Raw genomic sequence first — 21,590 nt, 5'->3', positions numbered from 1 at the left:
TTTGAATTTATGATGTGTAAAGTTAATGATGTGAGTCAGAAGTCAGCATGAGGCAAGACCTCATCAAGACAACAACAATTTACATTACTTTAGGTTTTGTCATTGTAATAGCATGATCTGTGAATCTCAGTTAGCCTCCTGGGGACTTTTGAAGTCTTGAGCAAGGATCACCAGTTAGTAGGAAGTGGACAAGTTCTGTGCATGGGCACTTCTGCAGTTGCAAGGAAGTTTATAGGATCATAGAATAGTCTGGGTTGAAAGGGACCTTTAAAAGTCATCTAGTCCAACCCCTCTGCAGAGGGCAGGGACATCTTCAACTAGATCAGGTTACTCAGTGTCCTCTCCTACCTGATTTTGAATGTTTCTAGCAATGGGGCATCTACCATCTCTCTCAGGGCAACCTGTTCCAGTATTTCACCACCCTCATTGTAAAAAACTTACTTCTTTTATCCAGTCTAAATCTACCCTCTTTTAGTTTAAAACTATGAGTCCTTAACCTGTCACAGCATACTCTGTTAAAGTTTGTCCCCAAACACATTACTGCCACCTCCTTGAGTATTGGACAGCTGCTGTTTCTTGTATTGCCTGTCACTCCAAATGTTTCTGATTTTAAAATACTGTAATTTTACAAGGGCTTTGAGTAAATATTTTTAAAATGGAAATACATTTAATAAATTTGAATTAATGCTTACTTCTCAGTTATATCTGTAATAGTGCACACTCTCTGTAAAATAGGTTGTACGTCACAGAAACTAAGTAAGAATTAACTGTATTAAAAATTAAATCTAGAAATTACTAAATAATAGTTGTGAGAGCTAAAAACCACTTTTTTGTCGTTGGTTTTTTTTTGGGTTTTGAGGTTTGAAAAAAGATCACTTAATTTAGGTGCTTTCCCTGTTTAGTCAGGGGGTATATAAAAACCTAATCCCAGTTACACAGCATTTAACTTTGATAAACTTCCCACTGAAATCCAGTGAAATTTATGAATATTTACCAACTGCAAGATTAGATGTTGAGAGATAGTTGTCTATAACTTCAGTGAAAATGTGGCCATGCTCAAATAGCTGGGTTTGATGATGAAATACATTCAGTACTTTGTGCTGTTTTTAAAAACCTCCACAACAGAGCAGTTGTAGTGCGACAAACAGAGGTTACAATTACTACCTGAAAATTATGGGCACAAATGGAGTTTTCTGATACCCTGTCAGTTCTGTCATATCTATGTCATGGATTTACCCAGAGAATTATTAAATATGTCTCATTTTCACTAGTTTTGTATAATTATTTCATTATATCAGTAAAACGTACTAGACATTGCATTTCTTGGAAGATTACAGTATAGTTCGGTTCAAAGAACTTGCTCAGCTTTCAGCCTAATGCCTCAAAAATCACACTGGCCTTGCAGCAGTAGTGGAGTGCCTTAGGATATTATTTCCCCCTACTCATTCTGACATAAACAAACGGCTAATTTATCACTATATTACTGTCATACTAACTGAGCAGCGGTACACATGCATTTTAAGAGGTTGGACAAAAAATCCCCAGCTCTGAAAGCCCACCCATCCTGAAACTCACAATTTTTTTATCATTCAGGAACAAAACAACAAATTTAGTGAGGTAATCTCACCAACACTAAGAGGGGTAGAAAACCAGGCCAGGGCTCAGCTAGGAGATAATGGTGTTGAGATTTCAGTAGTTTGTGTTCAAAAGCTCATGACCTGAAACAGCAAATGGGTGAAAATCAGGCTATAAATCATTTGTGTACATCCCTATTCCCACATTTGTTATGTAACAGGTGGTTTTGGGCCCAAAAAGGTGAATGCAGTGAGTCTCCCTCCAACTGATCCTTCCCCCTGCCCCTTCCCTCTTTAGTCTGGAGAAGCAGAAGCTCAACAGTGCCTCAATGTCTCTAGACAACTATGTGAAAGGTAGTTGTATCAATGTGGGGATCAGTCTCTTCTCCCAAGTTACAAGCATTTAGATGACAGGAAATGGCCTCAAGTTGTACCTGGGCAGGTTTAGACTGGATATTAGGAAAAATTTTCTCATTGAAAGAGTGGTCAAGCATTGGAACAGGCTGTCCATGTAAGTAGTGGAATCACTGTCCCTCGAAATGTTAAAAAAATGTGTAGACGTGATGCTTAGTGTCATGGTTAAGTGGTGGACTTGACAGTGTTAGTTGGACTCAATGCTTTTGGAGGTCTTTTCCAAGCTTCATGATTCTATGATTCTGCTCTATGATTCTATTTGAGGATCTTTTCCCTTGACTAAGGAGCACGAAACAAACCACACACAAAACTTTACTGAGCCCAGCATCTTTGCAATGCTTTGTTATGGCTGCATCTCCAACCTCATCTCATGCTGTTTATAGCGGCAGGCTGTTTCCAGCCCTTTGTGTGTTTTGTGCATCATCGTGTACCTTTATCATCTTGTCATTATTTGAAAACAGCTTGTTTTCTAAGGTAATGATATGTGTTTTGGGGAGCTGTATTAAACAGTAAAATCTCTATTCAGTTTTAGGGGGTTAGTCATTTTGTGATGAAGAGTTATAACACAGGATGAAGCATCTTCCTGCACCTTCCTGAAGCCTGTGTACCATTAGGAAAATGTGATTATACAGGAATTCTTCAGGACATAATTTCTAGGGGTATTCATGATAGGTATAGCAGAAGGACATCTTTCCTACTCAGTACTTCCCTTAGCATATAAAAGATGCAACTTTTCCTATTCCACAGTTCCCAATTTTTAATAAAAGTAAAAATGTAGATGAGTTTCTGATACCTGTTTTCACATGATACTTTAATCAAAAAATAGCTTAATCAATTTCATGACAAAATACTCCTCAATATCCAAAGAATAATTGTGTAAACAGCAGCACTTGGAAACATGATACTGAATGGTATTGTTAAAGTGAGTAAATGATGTAGCAGTGTCCTTGCTTTTCTCTTTTTTGGTATCATCAATTTTTAGTTCCTGGGAACTTAATAAATTAATTTTCCTATAGTTACCTGATTTCAGCAGAACTGGGGAAGGTCAAACATACTTGAGATCTCAGAAGCATTAATGTTAGATTATCCTAAAATATGTGTCCATTTAGCTAACGTATCATGTCTCTAAGGAAATCCTTAATTAGATACATGAAGGAAGATGCATCATGCCCAACAACGTAGATTTCTGTCTGAAGGGTGAAGTTAAGCGGAAGAAGATTGTGCAGATTTGCACTCTGATGTTTGCATTAAAAAGCTTTTTAATATCTTTGTATGGTTAGGGAACAATGTATATTTTTTTGCTGTTGTGGATTGCTCAGAACGAGCAATGAGCATCTTCTCAGTAATAGGAGATCGATCTGCAGGTACTTGGGTTTTGGTATAACTGCTTCAGTACCTCTCTCTGATGTGGCATTTCTGATATGGAGGGAGACAGGTTAGCATAGTGCAAGCATATATAGTATGTTTACTTTTGGTGAACAGGAGTTGTCATGAACCCATGCCAACAAATCTGGCCTTTAGTCAGAGGGCACAGAGAGCACTGTGGTCGCCTGTGTTTTCACTGAGGGAATGCCCTGGGGAAGCTATGCCAGAGGCTTGTGAGGGAGCAGTACAGTGCTTCTTGCCTTTCAGCCACTGTTATGCTCCTGAGCTGGTTTGGCCAAACAAGCACATACTCTGCTTACTTCACCCCTTCTTTTGCATAAAGGAAATGTAAATTATGGGCTGGCATCATCAGCATTAAAAAACAATCTACCTGCAATGAAGTCTTTATTTGTTCAAAATTCGTAAAAGAGTGGCTTGAGACTTGGGGAAGGGGCAATGCAATGGTCCTAAGAAAGGTCCTTCAAATGCTTGCTCTGCCTGCGACCTCGTTAGCGAAGGTTGCCAAGCGAATGATACTCCATTGGCTTTGACACTGGCAGAATAGAATAGGCAGCTTTTCTTAAATGTTTGTTGTCAACTTTTTTTCAAGTGACCCACTTACATTATTGGTCTGTGGCTTAAATTAAAACCCATATTTCATATCTATATATCTATATGTGTGTGTATATATATGTATAGATATATTTATATATATATGACTGATTTAAATATTTGTACTGGCTAATAGCACTATATTTTGTATAATTGCTTTAATACTACTGTGGCTTTTAAAATCAAAACGATCATTCTGAAACTGCAGTATTAGCTGGTTTTGAAAAAATCACAAAGCTTTTTATGGTCTCACTTTGTCATTCTGTTACAATTAAAGGGCAATAATTGAAGAAGAACACATTAAAGGACAATATAGATTGTCCTGAAATATGTCTCAGCTGGCAAGAATAAATCTCTCTATGTGGCCAAATAGATTTACATTAAAACACTATTTGAGTATTCTGACCAAAGAGTTTAAATCCTGGCTAATCTGGCTGGCTGGGTATTCTGACACTTCTCTGAGGCAGGTTTCAGTCTACAGCCCTCTGCAATCTCCCAAACACCTAGTGAGAGCTACCTGAAAGGAAACAGTATGTTTTCCTTTGACTGGAGGTTCCGAACTAGCCAAAATGGGGAAAATCTGTATTAGAATTTCAGTTCCATTTTTCTTGCAACAACAAAGATACTGTTCATGCTTTTTGGTAATAATTCTGTGGTCCAGAAATTAATTGCTACTTATTTTTTGTGGTGATGGTGTTGATGAAAGCCTGTGTGATAATAGCCACCCTGATTCCAGTTATACAAAGATCATTTTTTTTCCCTTTTCTTTCTCCTCCTTCATCCTCAGAAAATCATTTGTTCTTAGTGTAAAATGATATCCAGAGGTCAGTCTTTGACTTCGCTCAGAGTCTTTTAAGGGATATATCAGCAATACCACTTAGCTCTTGTTGAATTAAATAGAAGTACAGCACATATAAATAATAATATTATTTGAGGAAAAAATCACTTTGCAGCTTCAGATTTCTAATAGTCGTAATACCTACAGGATTAATGGAGTGATGGTCCTTTGGGGTTTTGTCCCAGACCACAAAGTCTTGTTAGAGAATAAGGCTATTTCAGATTGATGGACTTTGTTCATATTAGATGCCATTACCTAGGCAGTACTGACCGTTTATCTCCTTTAAAGTAGACAGAGATAGTTCAGCAGGAAATCTGTTATTATTTCTGTATTCCTAAGGGAGGGAAATGAGAGATAGGAATACTCTGTTAATTGATGGCGTCTTGTGAAAAAATACATTTGCCCTCCCCTAGTAATCCAGATAGATATGAAATCAGGTGAAAATGAAGAAAGAGTTATTCAGGAAATAGGAATTTAACAAGTTGTAACATTTCATAGGACGCTGTTGATTATTTTTAGCCACTATTTATTTTTCTGATTGTATTAGTTCCTCTTGAACAATTTATAAATATTGGAAAGACAGTATATTTACAAAGAAAGATACAATATTCTTCCTTAGAAGTCTTTATATATATAGTATACATATTAACAATAAGGGATACTTGAATGCTTTGCAAAAACCGGATTAAACCCTGATCTTGTACAAGTTGTATATGTTCTTAGATTTACATATCTTATATTTACATGTTACATAGTCTTTAACAGGACTACACACAGAATAAAGTTGGGTTGAGTGTGTATTTTATGCTTTATATGCAGGGAATGAGTAATTGTTTAAATAAAGGGGGGGTGTATTGGGGACATATGCCATGCTATGATGAAAGTACCTGTCTAAACTGAAGATTGGAAGCACATAGCATGCTGAGACATATTTGACTTTCATTTTGTACCTAAGTTTGGTGATGAGCATTTATCTCATCAAGTGGAGTGATCAGTCTTTATTTTATACAGTTGCTTATACTGTATCTGTTATGTATTACAGTATTTTAAGTCCTAAAGTAAAAGACCAGGAGCTGCATAAGGGTTTGTAAACACTTTAATGAAATTGATTTTAAATATTTGAAATTGCTTGCTTCATTAAAGTATTTACACAGCTGGACTGGAGGGAAATGTAATTTTGCCTGACAAAAGTATATTTTTAGCATTAGCTAAAACCAGTGTTGAAACTGTTGAAAAGCAGGGTTAAATGTCTGCTTAGACTTTATTTCGTGACTTTAGTGAATCCTGGAAACTTAGGAGAAAGAATTTCAGGATTTATTTCTGATAAATCTGACTATAAAACTAAGCCCTAATGGGCAGTCTTCCAGTTGCTTTTTTTTTTCAGTGCCAAGAAAATAATTGAAATATTTCTGTGAGTAAAAGCAGGATTAGACTTAAGGTAGTTTTAGCAGCTCTTGGAGAAGAGTCCATATTAAGCCGATAAGGGCAGTTTTAAAAAGCCTGTTCGGGTCTTTGTTAGCATGATTTATCAGTTTTCTGTTCAGTGGATGAAGACAGCAAAAATAGCTAAACTGCAGCAGCAGACTAGTCCCCATGTGCTCACTGGGCTGCTGTGAGAGAAACAGAAGTCTGAATTCTAATCCTGCCAGGGAAACCAAGAAGGATTTATTTTTAAAGTATTTCACATCATCACATAAATGCATTTAGACCACAACAGTGCAGTTGATTGCAGACTCACAGAGTGGTTGAGTTTGAACGACACCTCTGGAAATCATCTACTCCCTTGATTAAGCAGGTTCAGCTGCAGCTAGTTGCTCATGCTTGTGTTCCACTGAGTTTTGGGTATCTCCAGCAATAGGGACTCCACAGCCTGCCTGGACAACCTGCTCCAGTGCTGTCTCACCCTCACATTCAAAAGATTTTCTCATGTTTAAAAAGCATTGCATGTATTTCAGTTTGTACTTGTTGCTTCTTGACCTGTCACTTGGCGCCTTCCTTTACTGCCCTCACCAGGTGTTTTATACAGGCAGATAAGATCCCTTTGAGCATTTCTCTTGAGACTGAACAGTCCTGTGTCCAAGTCCTCAGCCTTGCCTCCTATACAGATGCTCCAGTTCATTTATCATGTCTGTGAGCATCAGTGCAGACTAGATGACAAGAATCACCTCCCTCTGCCTGCTTTCAGTGTTCTGCCAAATGCAGCCCAGGAGGCTGCTGGCTTATGATCAACTTGGTGTCCACCAGGACTTCCCAGTACCTTTTCTGCAAAGCCACTTTCCAGGTGTTTGGCCCCAGTATGTACTGAAACTCAATTCCAGTTGCTGTCCAGAGGCTGCCACAGCAGATGTGGTAGCAGAATCAAGACATTAATTAAATGATTTGTGTTGCAAAAGGGGAAAAAGAAACTTAATAATGTTATACTATTAAAACACCAGTGAAGTATTAGTAACTGTGTGAACATACTTCCTAGAAGTATTGGTTCTCCTGTCTAGTTATGACATTTCGAAATCCCAGAAACTTGGAGGATTAACATACCCACCACATCAGAGATTCGTAAAATGAACAAGATGTGCCTGTGTGATATTTTCTAAAGAAGCTAAGCTCCTTAATTTCTTCTGGCCTGTATTTGAACTAGAAATCCTGTAGCACCTTGGAAATTCAGCAATTGCTTTATTTTAGCAATATTCCTTCATTAAGTTTTACTCAATGGGTATTTTCAAGTTCTAAATACAAACATCAGCGCACTGCAATCAAAACAGTGCTTAACTTCTGATCATCTTTGCCAAGTGTACAGTCACCCAATGGTATCATCATTGATCTCAATACTGAGGTGCCAAACTCTGTGTTGCTGAAGGATAGTTATATGATGTAAACAGATTTTTGTGTTTTGCAGTGAAGCACACTTTTGTTGTGCTTGATGCAAAAGCAGGAGATTAAGGTATTTTTTTATTGAAGCAAACATGTGGAAAATTGCTCTAGATTGTTATAGTACAGAGCATCTCCCCTGAAAGGAATGAAGTTCATCTGTAGGGCAAACTCTGACTGTGGCACTTTATTAGGGTTACTCCTGGACTCTGGGTGGTCAAAACAAATAACATCATGTCCATCTGAACTGTTATAACCATGAGACTGGCACATTTTCTCATCTATAGTGTTATATTCTGAACTGTCACTAGACATTAACTCAGTCACTGGTGAAGTCCTACCACCTAGAGATGAACTCTGCCTCCAAATGATGTTTTCCACTTCAGTGCTACTCGTATAGCAATTACTGGGTCATTAATATCATTGCATGCAATTAGTGACAGTAGAATGAGCAAGAGGTTTGTTATTTATTTAATATGAAATTTCACTATAACCCTTTCTTATCCAAGTGCTACAGACAGAAACCAGAGGGATTTTCAGGGCAGATGAACATCCTTGAAGAGTGGTGTTGTGTTTGTACAATGTAGAAAATAGGTCCTCATTTAATGTTAAAGCTTCTGCTTTTGTTTTCAGCAAGCCTGCTTGTCATTAGCAACAATCAGTGTAACTTTAATGCTAACTGGTTCTATTAATTCTGTTTAGCTGCACTCGTAAGCAAAGCTTGTTGTGGTAGTGGAGAGATATTTCTCCACATCCGCTTTTTGCTGGGAGGACGGATAGATTTGGATGAAATACCTGTTTGTGGTTGGTGGAGGTAGCTTGCTAGTAGTCTGTAACATGCTTAACATCCTTTTTGATATATATACCGAATACATCACAATTAGTGGGCTTGCATCTGCCACAGATACTTCAGCACTCACAAATATATAATTTGTTTATGTAAACTAGAAGTAACCATGTGTACAGTAAATCATTATCTGACATTTGTTGGGAGTATTTGAAATACAGAACTTTAACAAATGCATTACTGTAATGAAAGACTTAAATTGTCATTCATAGTGAAACAGTATTAAGATGCCTTTTTTTTTTTTTTAATAGAACCTCTAAATCATTCCAAGAGAATTTTGAAAAGGCACACTTGACAGCAGTGAAGCAAGTAGGATTTTGGTATGGGTGGGTGGATGCTGTGACTTTTTCTAATGGACAATAATTCAGCAAATAGTTTACTGTTAAGTATACTTCATCTGTGACATTCCTTAACCCAGAGATTAAATGATGCTGTTTTTATAATGATAGGCAGCAGAAACCCGTTGAAACTCACATACTTTCCAATTTCATCTTACTCACTGTTTCTTTTTCCCTTTATGGAAAGACTTTGTTGGCATAAAGGGTTTGGTGTTTTTTTTTTTTACCTCCTATATTCTTGTTATATGATGACATGTCTCCCTGGAATTAATAGAATCATTCTGAGTGTAGGAAAGATGTTATATACAAGAACTCTCTCCCTATTTTATTCTTAATACTTGGACAGTACTTTTCAGTTGAATGACATGAGAGGCAGAAAGGAAAGTCTGCAGATTTCCAGATCTGTATCTGAAATTAAAAAGTTGACATATACCAAGGTATATTACATTACAGAACTCGTTGGCTGTGTCCTGCTTCTGTCCTCCACATTACATTATGAAACAATAAAATCTGTCCCTCTCTTAGCATATGAATACAAGTAGAGACTTCTATGGGGTATTATATAAAGACTCCCCTATATCAGGAGTCCCACATCATAAATACTACAACTATTGACATTCTCATTTGGACGAAACACATTTTAGAGCAGTGGTTAGAAAAGTGAATCAGAGAGTCTCGCTTCAGAGCCTCTGCCTTCTTCCAGGCAAGAAAAAGCCTAATTTTTATTTTACTTCATTTTCTTCTGGTATTAGCTTGACTGGGGAGGTGGTTGTTGCTTACTTGCTGTCCAGAATATACTTGTGAATATATATTTGTGAAACCTGTGTAGATACAAATCCTGAAGACATAAAGCGTTTGACTTAATTTAAGAAAGAGCAAGAATGAGAAGGAAGAATTCTTGCCCTTCATGTGCAAGTTCTGCCTCATGTGTGGATAGAGGAAAAAAAAGCCTGGCTTCAAGAGTTATTCATAAACACTCCATAAGCTTTAGTTTAATGTTAAAGATCTATCTTAATTTAAAGAAATATGTGGAATAAGGTTGAGGGAATGAGAGTTTATGAACGGCCTTTAGGTTGAGGAAGTCCTCAAGATTTTGCTGTCATCTTGACTTTGCAAGTAGAGCAAATAAAACCCCAGACATATTAGAAAAACACAGAATTATTGGTAAACTGTGTTTATACACTTTTTATGAGTGTCTCAGTTTCCTAAATTGTATTAATTGCACAAATGCAGAAGGGTTTTCTCCGCTTTTATTAAGGATCCTTTCTTTGTCTTTATATGATCAGTAGAAAAATTAGGATGTGATTTTATTGTAGATTTGAACATAGCACACTGACAGTACTCCATACAACTATTCATCATGCATTTAAGTTTTAGCACTTGTCCAGGCTTGGGACTACTGATAGTTAAATATTAGTAGACAATTGCATTTTTTTTTAAAGCAAAGGTTTCAGTGTCAGTCTTATTTTTTGTCACTACAAGCAAGGGTAAACCATTAGTTGCTAGGAGGATATTTATCTTCTTTCCAAACTGCAGCTCACAGAACATAGTGTTTGCCAAACTACCTGTTCTTTGGTGAGTGGCCTGAACAATGCTTTTTAGTTGTTTCAGATCTCCATGCAGTTCTGGCATTGCTAGTAAGTTGGGGGCAAAAGGGGGGCAAAAATAAATTTAATTTAATTTAATTAAAACACTCTTTCTGTTACCTCAACTGCTTTGTTCTTCATCCCTGGCTGGTCTAGAAACAACCTCCATGTTGTGATCTGTGATTTGTGGTTTCACAGTGTGTGATTTCTGGTGTTCTTAAACGTGCCCCGTAAATTTAGATAATTTATGAGAAAGAATTATTTCTTTGGTGCATTACTAGGAGAGTCATTAAAAGAACCAAAATTAGATGAAAGCAGAGCACAAACGCACAATGCCTGTCCAAAATAGTGTTCTATTACTTAATAAAATTTAAAAGCCCTCACAAGCTTTACATGCACTTAGTAATCTTGCGAGTGCATATGAGATCATGTGCAGCTTTGCTTTAAGAATAACTTCTTCCTGCTGTTGGATCTAAAGCTTTTGTGGATTTTTACTGGTGTTTAGGCTTTTTTGTTCTAAGCACAGCTAGGGAAAAGTGGAGATGAGTAGGGTTATTTGATTTTGTTTAGCTCTGATTCTGAGAAACCTCTTTTCTGACACTAAATTCAAGCAGTATTTAAGGAAAAAATAATGTTGAGAATCACTACTATTGGAAAGCAACAATCTACTTCAAAACTTGTGTGATTCTCATTTTTCTATTAACAGATCCACACCAACACCAATAAATTCTTGCTTGCTTCGTCAGTGATATGTCCTTTATTACGCTGCCAAATGACAGCACGCTAAAGAGGGACAAACCCAATTTTGTCCCTGCCCACTAGTTGACATATTTTCCTGTAGTTTGTGGTTTAAGGTCCATTTAGTTTTCACAGGAAAATTAAGCATGATGATCATAATTTCTGTCTTCAGCTATGTACTCCATTTCATATTCAAGCTCTAGAAATAAATGTGTTATAAAGTTGTGGTTCAAAGGATACGATACGGAATTTGCGAGTAGGTAATGTTTTTCGTAATTCTAAAAGATAAAAGTGTGGGTAATAGTTGTGACAGAATTAAGAGGCTGAGATTTTCATCTGTTGGTGTTTTAAGTAATTGTGATGGCATTTTTTCATTTTGTAATGTGGTTTTTTTAGGAGTGAAAGAAGTTGAATTTTTGTGACTGTGCCTTCATTTCTAATCTCTTTGTGAATGAAAAGCTATATACAGGCACAAATCCAGCCGCTTAATTCTCCATCTGATTAGAGCAATGTTACCAACCTGGTAGGCTGAAAACAGCCAAGATCCATGCAGTGGCTTAGCCTCCTGGGAGGCAGAGTAATAACAATCAAATGAAGACATATTAACATGTAATATTACTTCCTCTCCATGGGGACTGTATAAGAATCATAGCCAGGAACTATTCTTGTCAGCTGACTGTCTTTTGCTCACTGATTCCCTGCTTCTGCATTTATGACTAATGGATTTCATACAATAAACAACAGTTGTGAAGTTTTAAAAGCAAATAAATGCAAAACATCACAGATTGATTTACATGAGTTGTAGGGGTTTGTGTGTGTGTGTGTGTTTGTTTGTTGGGTTTTGCCCTTTTTTTGTTTGTTTTGTTTTAATTATATATATATATATACTTCGAAGAAGGCAAGGCAGAGCTGGAATGATTCTTTGGTCTGAATAATTTCTTCTTGTATAAGGGAGAATAGATGTTAAGGCAGTGTTTTAAGAAACTGAAAATGTATACTAGCTTCTCCAAAGGAAGTATGTATCAGCAGGCTCTTAACTGTAATTTCATAGCAAGTAATGTTTTTCTGGAAGTTGAAAACTCCAAACTCCCATTCCTTACAATGTGGCAGCTGCTACTGCATTCAGAAAATGCTAACACAGTGTCTGTGTTCATGGAGATCAAACATAATTTTTGACTGACTGCTGTAAACGTTATCTATAAATTACAATGATTTTGTTAGAAAGTCTTAAAATTAATAGATATTTTAGAACAGTTATATCTGTTTATCTGTAGGCATGACTAAACTGTTGACTAGATAGTTTAGAGTGCTTTTGACTGCAGTTACTAATTTGGCAATTGACACCAGTGGAACAGGACAGGCCTGAGAAAATCAGAGGAAGATTTAAATCAAAAGATTTAAACGTATTTTGTTACCCATTTAGGAACACCATACTTACTTCTATTTTCCTCTTTGTTGCTGCATTAATATAAAGTGAAATGTGGGATCCTGAGAACATCTTATAGTCACTGTATATTAGTTATGTTTAGTAATGTTAATATTATCTAGTCATCTTTAGTGCAGGGCCATGTATGGTAATCTGTGAGCAAATGCCTATAAAACATATCCATATTACACCTAAATATAAAAAAAACCAAGCCTATTCTTTTATATATATATATGTGTGTGTGTGTGTGTAAAAATAAACTGGATTAATTTGATCATCTAAACACACCAGAGAGTAACATTTCCATTTTACATGCAAGGAATCTGTGATACATTTCTGTGTTTAGTCTTCGAACTCTTTGTCACAGACGTACATTTTTTAAAAAAATATCCTTTCACTATGAGTAGAGCTCCAGATACAGGATCCCTTTCCTGTAGAAGTGAGTGTGGTGGAGGATCTTACATGCTAGCAAGTATAATTTTTGTTTAGAGATCAATATAGAAACGCAGCAAGTGTTTGAGGAATACTTTGTACTTCCTCCCTGGTTTGACTTCTGCAGTCTAAACTGTCAAGGGACATTAGCAGTATGAAATTCTGTTTTCTCTGATGTCCGAGGTTACTTCTTTTCCTCCTTGCAGCTTTTCAAAGCTTGAAACAATGTATTTAAAGCTACCCACTTTCTGCCTGGTACACTAGGGATCTCTGAGGTTATATTTCAATAGTCTTAATGAATTTTGAAAAATAATTTCCTCTAGTGGCCTTGGGTAATTGTCAGTTTAATTACAGGGAGAGGCTGAGATGGAAACTTTGCTTTGTCACTGAAATGCTCCTCTTTGAAAATTCCCTGGTTCTCAGGATGTAGCAGTCTCTACCCTGAGCTATAACATAGGCTTTTAGAAAACCCCTTGTTGAAGAGCTGTGGAAAAAAGTGAACAATTCTGCAAATTCCTTCATCTAACATCAAAGCTATGAACACATTCTTTTAGCAAGCAAGCAAGGCAGATTGCGCTCGCATAGGCACACAACCAGACTCATTGTACATCTGGACCTTCCCATTTGCAGACTATTTGAAGTAATTTTGCATTCTTTTTTCCATCTTACTTTCTTGTTCTGTACTGAGATCAGACTGCATCATCTGCATCTTATTGAGGTCTGCTGGTCTGTGGGTTAAATGGATAGGCCTTTAAAGAATAAAAAGGCATTGATGTGCAGAAGCAGCATAACCCCTTCAATTAAGATCACATAGAAGGTGTTTAAGGAGATGTGAGACCCCTATCACCTCGATTAAAAAACAAATGATAAAAAATGCAAGCCAAAATCATTATGTATTAGTTGTACTTTGAGTTGATGCTGAGCTTTGGTATTCCTATTTACTGCTTTTTTCCCCTTGTCCGTGTGCTGGTACATTGGCAAATAGGTCATAAAACCCACTTTCAGCAAAGACACATTTGATTTATATCCAGAACTGGTTTGTAGTATTGATTTTTTTTCCCTCTGGAAAAAGTAGAAGAAAGCAAAACTATATGTCTCCATTGTTTTCTGAGCCTGGCAATGCATTGGCACATTTCAGATCATCTTTTTCCTTGAATTACTCATTGTACTCTTTTATATTTAAAAAAAAAATCTTTCTTTCTTTCTTTTTTTTTTTTGCAAATTCGGAAAAAAACCCCACAAAGTAGTTGTGCATATGGGCATTGTCATGTTTTTAGGAGGGAAGGAACAAGAGGAGGAGCTAGGAGGGACCACCTATAAGGAGAAGGGAATTTTAGGAAAAGAAAGCACAATTCGGGAAGTTTGTATGGCAGCTGTAATTCGAGTTAGTCACAAAAGAGGCAGAAGTGGAACAAAAACAAGAAGCAGATCAAAGGCTAGGAAGCAGAGTTCAGCAGTATGGGGTTTATATCTTTACAGCTAGAGAGAAGATTAGAGCAAGAAAAATACTACCATGGGGCTAGGACGACATTGTGAAAGAAAAAGGAAATATACATAGGCTGCATTTGAAAGAAAATCCCCAAGGAAGGTAAAAGCGAAGGAACGAGAATTAAAAACAAAGGTCCAAACAGTGTGAAGCCCTGGCTGAATTAGATCCTGAGCTGAAAGGAGAAGGGCAGAGGCAGGAAAGTGCTGCTTAAGCAGTTCACCACAGCCACAGTGAGCTCCCTTATCTCCCATTTTCTGCTTGTTTTCTCCAGCTGGTGGCCAGTGCCAGCATATGTGCTGGCACCTGCTCATACCTGTGTTTCGGGCCTTGGATAAACAGCTTCGAGAAACGGTGGTGAAATTCACTTCCCCAGGACAACTGGGGTGGGAAAAACCCTGGTCCATTCCCTAATTAGCAAAGTCAGAGTCCACCATCAGTAGATATCCCTGCTTTGCCACAGTGGCTGAGACACCAGTGCACGTACAGACATAGCCAGTGCTTGGCACAGTGCAGAGTAGTGGTCATGCCCAGGGCCAGGTAGCTGCCAAATAGTTTTCCAGCAGCTGGTTTGTTTTTTTTTTTTTTTTTGCAATCAACAGCTGGCTTGGCGCCTGAGGGGGTGCACCCTCAGACCATGACTCAACGTTTTGTATTCTCCAAGGGAGCTGTACTTTGCTCACAAATCGCATTGCAAGTGTCAGCTTGTGGCAGGGTTGCCTGGTTCCAGCCAGCACCTAGATAAGGGAGAACAATATGAATGCAGGGGAAAGCACCCATTTGTTTGTATGAGCTAAAAGACTTCCATGAGAATGGAGCGTTTCCCCCTTTGCCCCCCACCCCCACAGAGGCTCCTCAATGCTGAGAAAAGTGAGATTGTACTTTAAAATATTAAATGGTTTTCCAATCAGTGCAGAATCTCAGCTTTCACCTGGGTCTTTTGTATGCGTTCACTTCTTCCAGCAGGAGATTTGTAATAGAGGAAGCAGGTGTAAGGTGGTGATTAGAAAGATATTGTTGGGGAAAAAAAAAAAATGGTGAATTTTCAGTGCTTTGCTTCTCTGAGCCTGCCAGGACTTCCTTTTCAGCTGACTACATCACCTTTTAGCAAGGTTCTGTGTTCTTTTTCAAGTCAGTCAGTCAGTCAATTGTGCCTAGAAAAAAAAGGTGGCTGTGTAAATCTGAAACGTTGATAACACATTCTTCCATTTGTATATGTTGTATGGCTTACCATTCATTTGGCTTTCAGCATTTCACAATGTTTCATAGGTCAGCCTGAGCAACAAGAACCTGTCCTTGGTAGATTAAAAGATTTCTGCTTTCAGACATTAATGTTCACATCACTTTGCTTGTTGATTTCCTGATTTTTTTGTTTGTTTATTTATTTATTTTTATTTTTTTAATCAGCAACATCAAATGGGTCTTTGGAGGGCCTGGATAACCAGGAGGGAGGGGTGTGCCAGACAAAAACCATGAAGATCCTCATGAAAGTTGGACAAGGTAAAGACTATCTGTTGTTTCATGAAATTACTTTGATCAGTCTCAATGTCTTTTTAGTCTTCAGGCTTCTTTTAGTGGTGTAGAGCTGAGAGCCAGCCGAGTCTAGTGTGGTCCTTCCTCCCTTATAGTCTGAAAGCAAAGCCTATTTTCTCTTCTTCAGCTACTGACAGATTTCTACAGAAGGAGGGTTAGTGTAATAAGGTCTATTCATTGGAGAAGTCCCTAGAAGGAAAGGTCACCTGGGAGTAGTATATTTCAGTCATTTTTATTTTTATTTGAAAAACAAAAGCCACAACTCTAATGCTCAAAATTATTTAAAATACATGAAAAGAGGGCAGCTAATATTACTATAGTTTGCTTGTTATGAATTCTGATTACAGAGGGGGTTTTGTTCATTGTCTCTTTTCACATATAGATAAGCTATTGTGCAGGAAGAAAGAATTATTCTTCTAAGTAGAAGTTGGTTAAGTAGTCAATCAGCTTCCTCAGTTAACCTGAAATGTCATCTGCAAAGCTTTTCTTGCCAATTACAGGAGTCTGTATAGTTTCTGCAAGTGGCCTCACAATTTAAACCTCTGAAATAACTAATATGACCATTTTGCTTTAAAAAGAAAATTACATTCGTGTATCTCCCAGTCCTTTCCATAACTATTCTGCTCAAAACCATTCGTGTCTCACACGGTATGTAGAGCCATCTATAAGGCTCTGTACCACCAAGCGCTGAAGCTGCATGGATTGTCTTTTTCTCCCCTAGATCCCAACTCGGCAGGGCTACCCCGGCACACGGATCCCACCAAGCGCCCTGAGCAAGAAGCAGGTACCAATGGGAAGAGTTCCACCACCAGCCCCTTTGTGAAGGACCACTCAGGTAGGTGTGGTGGAGCTCCCACCCGGGATGGGGCTCTGGTGGAGTTTCATCCTTTTTCCCCAAACTCATTTTGTTTCACCGTTAAAGTGGCAGGTAAAAAAGTATTTTCGTACTGAGATGGAGCAAAAGCCAGTTATGATGCTCTGGTGGATGGTGTGTGGAAGCTTCTCTCTTCCCTCTATCATTCTGCAGTAGAAGTTCATTACATCTTGTGAGAGTATCACTCATTTACAGGAAAGTTTTTGGATACGACATTTTCTAAGCAGCTTTACGATGGTGCTTACATTTAGATGGTGCCTTACATGTAGTACTTTGGCAGAGGAAAGAGTCTTTTTGTCTTTCTCTTCCTGTATAATACATTATCAAGTAGCCATTTATAAAGTTTATTTCCAAAGCATATATAGTTAATGTCCTGGTCTTTCAACTGACCCTTTATAGAGTCTACACATAAGTGGATGATCTTTCACTAAACTGGTTCCAAACAAATATCTTCAGGATGCGTTTCAGATATGAGGTGAACAGGAAAAAAGCTAACTCTGAAGATCTAAGGTCTCCAAAAGAACAATTCAGTGAATTGGGAACGCTACCAAACAAAAGTGATTTACAGATGATCATGGGGTTCTTGAAAATGGCTGCAAGTTTTCATTGCTAGCTCTGTCATTAGTTACTGGCCTAATGAACCTTTGATATGGCAGTCATTGAGCAGGTTTCAGCCATATCCTACAGCAGTTCTAGCAGTTCCCATTTTTTCCACCTGAGAGTGAGCACTGAGTGAGGGAAGTCCATTCAAATTTTCAAGTGAGAAAGTGCCAGGTGAGCATTCCCTTAATCTTTGTGACAAATAATGTGACAGTGTGATGGCACCAAATACTCAACAGGCTGTTCAGCATGTGAGCTTTTCCTGACTACCAAATATGTGGCGTTGTTTTCTTCTAAGTTAATGTAAATAAATACAAGCTGATATTTGTCTTCCCTGCTGCCTCAAGCTCCTTTGTTTCATGTGCAAGCAAGAGGAGTTCACGTAAAGAGGCACTAAGGGCGGTTTAACTTAAATCAATGCACAAAAGATAAAATAGGAGAACAATGTGAGACCAGTTGCCCTGAGAATAGTTATTTCCCTGTGTTTTTTCCCCTCACAGTCCTATCCCACCCCTTCTGCTGCCTGGGACAGGTCAACATCTTTTAAAAGATGTGGTGTGCATCAAAGGCTGCCTTGTCAATGCCAGTCCTTACTGGTGATGGATGATGATGTATGAAACAGGGTGGTTTGGGAGCAGCACAAAAGTGAGACCAACAGACACAAAGTCTTGTTTAATATTGATTGCTGACTTCAGCTGTTTGCACTTAGCTATCTAACAGGGTAATTGGTTTGTCAAAGTTTAGCTGTCAGTTAATTCTTCCACTCTTGCTTACTCTACACATTTTTAAGCAGCATAAACAGGTCACAGGATGGCAATAACTTTTGTCTGTTGTATTTCCGTTCTTTCCAGGATCTAGCACAGATGGCAGTAAGGCTGGGCATTCCAGTATACTGGGTTCAGAGGTGGCCTTATTTGCAGGGATTGCATCAGGGTGCATCATTTTCATCGTCATCATCATCACTTTGGTGGTTCTTTTGTTGAAGTACCGGAGAAGACACAGGAAGCATTCCCCGCAACACACAACAACTCTCTCACTTAGTACATTAGCCACCCCAAAACGCAGTGGCAACAACAATGGTTCTGAGCCCAGTGACATTATCATTCCTCTAAGGACTGCAGACAGTGTCTTTTGCCCTCACTATGAAAAGGTCAGCGGCGACTATGGACATCCAGTGTACATAGTTCAAGAGATGCCTCCTCAGAGTCCAGCAAACATTTATTACAAGGTCTGAGAAACACAGAACCAACTCTGTGGTACATTTGATTCATAGAGGAAACTCACTGGTCAAATGCTTTCTGTTGGGGTTTGTGATGATGCCTTGTGTGCTAGCATTGACTCAAGCACAGGGGGAGAAGGTGACAGCTCTTTATCCAGGAGCCGACGAGAGCTGGACAGCTTACCTAGTCTATAGAATTCCTATCTTGGTGAATAAGTATTCACTAAAAGCTGGAAGACTTTTACGTAGAAGATGCCCATTCTGATTGCTGTATTCTTGTTACATTCATCATCCTCAAAGCCATGTGCTGCGGGCGTTCAGGCATGTACAAAAGCCAAGGGAAGATGGAGTGATCTGTGGATGTTAATAGCTCTAGGCATCCTGAGAAGGTGCTCTAGGATATACCAAGCTTGAAATGCAATCTTCTGACTTTTGTGTGTGTCTCTCAGTGCATACTGGATTTGTCACACAGACCTTAGTGTCTAAGTAAGACTGGTTAAAGTTCTCTTGCTTTTAGTCCGTCACTGTTCCATTTGTTTCTGTTATCCAGGGCTCTGCCATCCTTCACATAAGATTTCCTTTCACTCCACCTCCTGAATCACTAGTGAAACATTAATGTTTGGAAATCCGTGCTACATCCATCTGCTACACAGCCTCACTCGAATGGGCTAATGCATTTATAGAAATCGTGTTTGATAGTAAGGAGCCTTCCAGCCAAAAAGTTAGGCCGTCAACAAAGTCAAGAGCAGGACTGGGTGGTGGAAGGAAGGGCTCACTGCAGTTGCAGTTGAATACTGATGCCTCAAAAATAGAAGCTGGAAGGAAAAATAAAAGAAAACAAAACCATTTAGGTAGGACAGCACTTTGGTATGCTAAGTTTTAAGAGGCAAGTAGGAGACAATAGCATACGCAGTGGATTAGGGCTGCATTTGAAGGAATTTGTGGTAATCAAATACCAGTGTGCAGAAAACAATAGTACCTTCAATACAGTAGAACAAAGGGTTATTGTTAGTAAGTGAACAAGCTTAGAGAGGACAAGACAATAGCAGGCCGCTGAGGATATATTAGGGCAGGGCTGTTGTGGTACTGGCAATAAAATACACAGCTTTGAAGCTGTAGTGGAAATGTAGTCTGCTTTGGATGACTTTTAAGCAGGCTCAGCTGCTATACTATCACATTATACTAAAACAGGGAGAGCATTTAGTAAAACATCAGAGAGCCAAATCTGACCAAGATGATTATAAGCCGTTGGGTCAAATGAGCTGTTGCTGGTTCTGTCACTGGTAAAGTTGTGAAAAAAGAAACCAAACCTTTCTCATCTCTAAAAGTTAAGACAGGATTTCTGTCTGACCGAGTCTTTTGACACTTTGGTTCATTGTAGTGCTGTCCCTTCACAGTGAGTGTAGGTACTGTGACTGACACAGCCGTTCATTGGTGCTCTGTTGCAAAGTTAAGGCACATGTGGCAAACCTCTTGCAGTCTGTAAGAATAAAATAAATTATGACACTGAGATGGAGAAGGAAGATATGTCTTATTTATAGTAGGTGTATAGAACACAAGGGATATAAAGTGAGAGTATTTTGTTCATTCTTTCTTACTTTTTTCTTTTGGTTTACTTTCTTTTAACTAATATATTTTGAGATTGCACAGAATCTACACCAGAAGATGTGAAACTCATTTGCGGCAATTAAATAGTCTTAACTTGTCATCATTTATATATCACATATATATATATATATATATATATGTGTGTGTGTGTGTGTGTACATACATATATATATATAGTTATACATGCATATATGTGCACATACACACACACACACACATATATATATATGTATATATATATACTCACACACATTCAAAACCAAAAAGAAACTGCTTCTGGGAAAAACATCAGCCATTCACAAATAACAATGGGAGCATATTAATAATAATAAATAAAAATAAATAAATCCAATGCATCTCATAAAAGAAAACTAGGAAATAAAAGGCCCAAAATAGCAGCAAGCCAGTGATGCTGCATCACATATTTAACAATGATGAGCTGTGCCGGCATTTATTTTCTGTGTTGTGTTTTCCCTTGCCTTACAGGCTGATGTGTTCTGTAGATTTCGTCGAGATTCGTAGAGGGGGGTTTCAGGTTAAAGTTTTCTCTTTAGCATAGCTATTCCCTTAAAGCTCCCACCCTGGGGAGGAAATAAAAAACCCTCTACTTTTATATGTGCTATGCAAATAGACATTTCTAACATAGTCGTGTTACTATGGTAACACTTTGCTTTCTGATTTGGAAAGAAAATGTAGCAACAGCATGTTGGGGTTCTCAGACCTCCAGTGAGCACCTGCAAGGAAAAAAAAAAAAAAAACAGAAGAATAAATTTATCATAGAAACAATCATTCTCTCTGTTTCCTGAACCTGAAAATGATGTTGGGATGTTGGTCCAAAAGAGAGAAACAAAGCAAAAAATATCCCAACCCATGGTTCTGTGGAAGGTTACCATGGTGACTAACTACAGTACATATGTAATTCTTTTCAACAACCCTTCCTTTCTGTGAATCCATCCATACAAGGTTCTCTTGTAAGTCATTAAGATTTTATTTTGGGGGAGGGGGAGGAGGGGAAAAGATGGGTTTATGATACTTTATAAAATCAAATCTATGCTTCATCAGTTGGCTACATTCTAGTTATGTACTAAACTGTGAAAAAAAATTAGATGAATTGCTCAAGAGCAACCTGCAACCAATTGAAAAAAAATGTACTGTGCGTCTGTTTTGTGTCTGGTGCAGAATTATGACAATCTACCAACTGTTCCTTTATTTGACGTTGGTCCAGCTTTGAAAAG

General features: G+C 38.1%; 1 protein-coding gene across 3 annotated transcripts in view; it reads left to right on the top strand.

The window, feature by feature from the left end:
- EFNB2 (ephrin B2) overlaps positions 1–18,854 on the top strand; it is a 42,326-nt gene extending 23,472 nt beyond the window's left edge. Inside the window, exons 3-5 of one of the 3 annotated variants that reach the window (XM_054383461.1) lie at positions 15,929–16,021; positions 16,776–16,889; positions 18,380–18,854. In XM_054383461.1, the coding sequence (XP_054239436.1) occupies positions 15,929–16,021; positions 16,776–16,889; positions 18,380–18,762 (590 nt within the window). In that variant the 3' untranslated portion in view covers positions 18,763–18,854. The remainder of the gene's footprint in view (positions 1–15,928; positions 16,022–16,775; positions 16,890–18,379) is intronic. The other 2 variants (XM_054383470.1, XM_054383478.1) reach the window with 2 other exon arrangements.
- Positions 18,855–21,590: the final 2,736 nt, after the last annotated feature.

Source organism: Indicator indicator, chromosome 1 (genome assembly GCF_027791375.1).
Source record: "Indicator indicator isolate 239-I01 chromosome 1, UM_Iind_1.1, whole genome shotgun sequence".
In the NCBI taxonomy this organism is placed as follows: domain Eukaryota; kingdom Metazoa; phylum Chordata; class Aves; order Piciformes; family Indicatoridae; genus Indicator; species Indicator indicator.
Note: the sequence above shows the minus strand (reverse complement) of the source record. Positions and strands in the feature narration are given on the sequence as shown.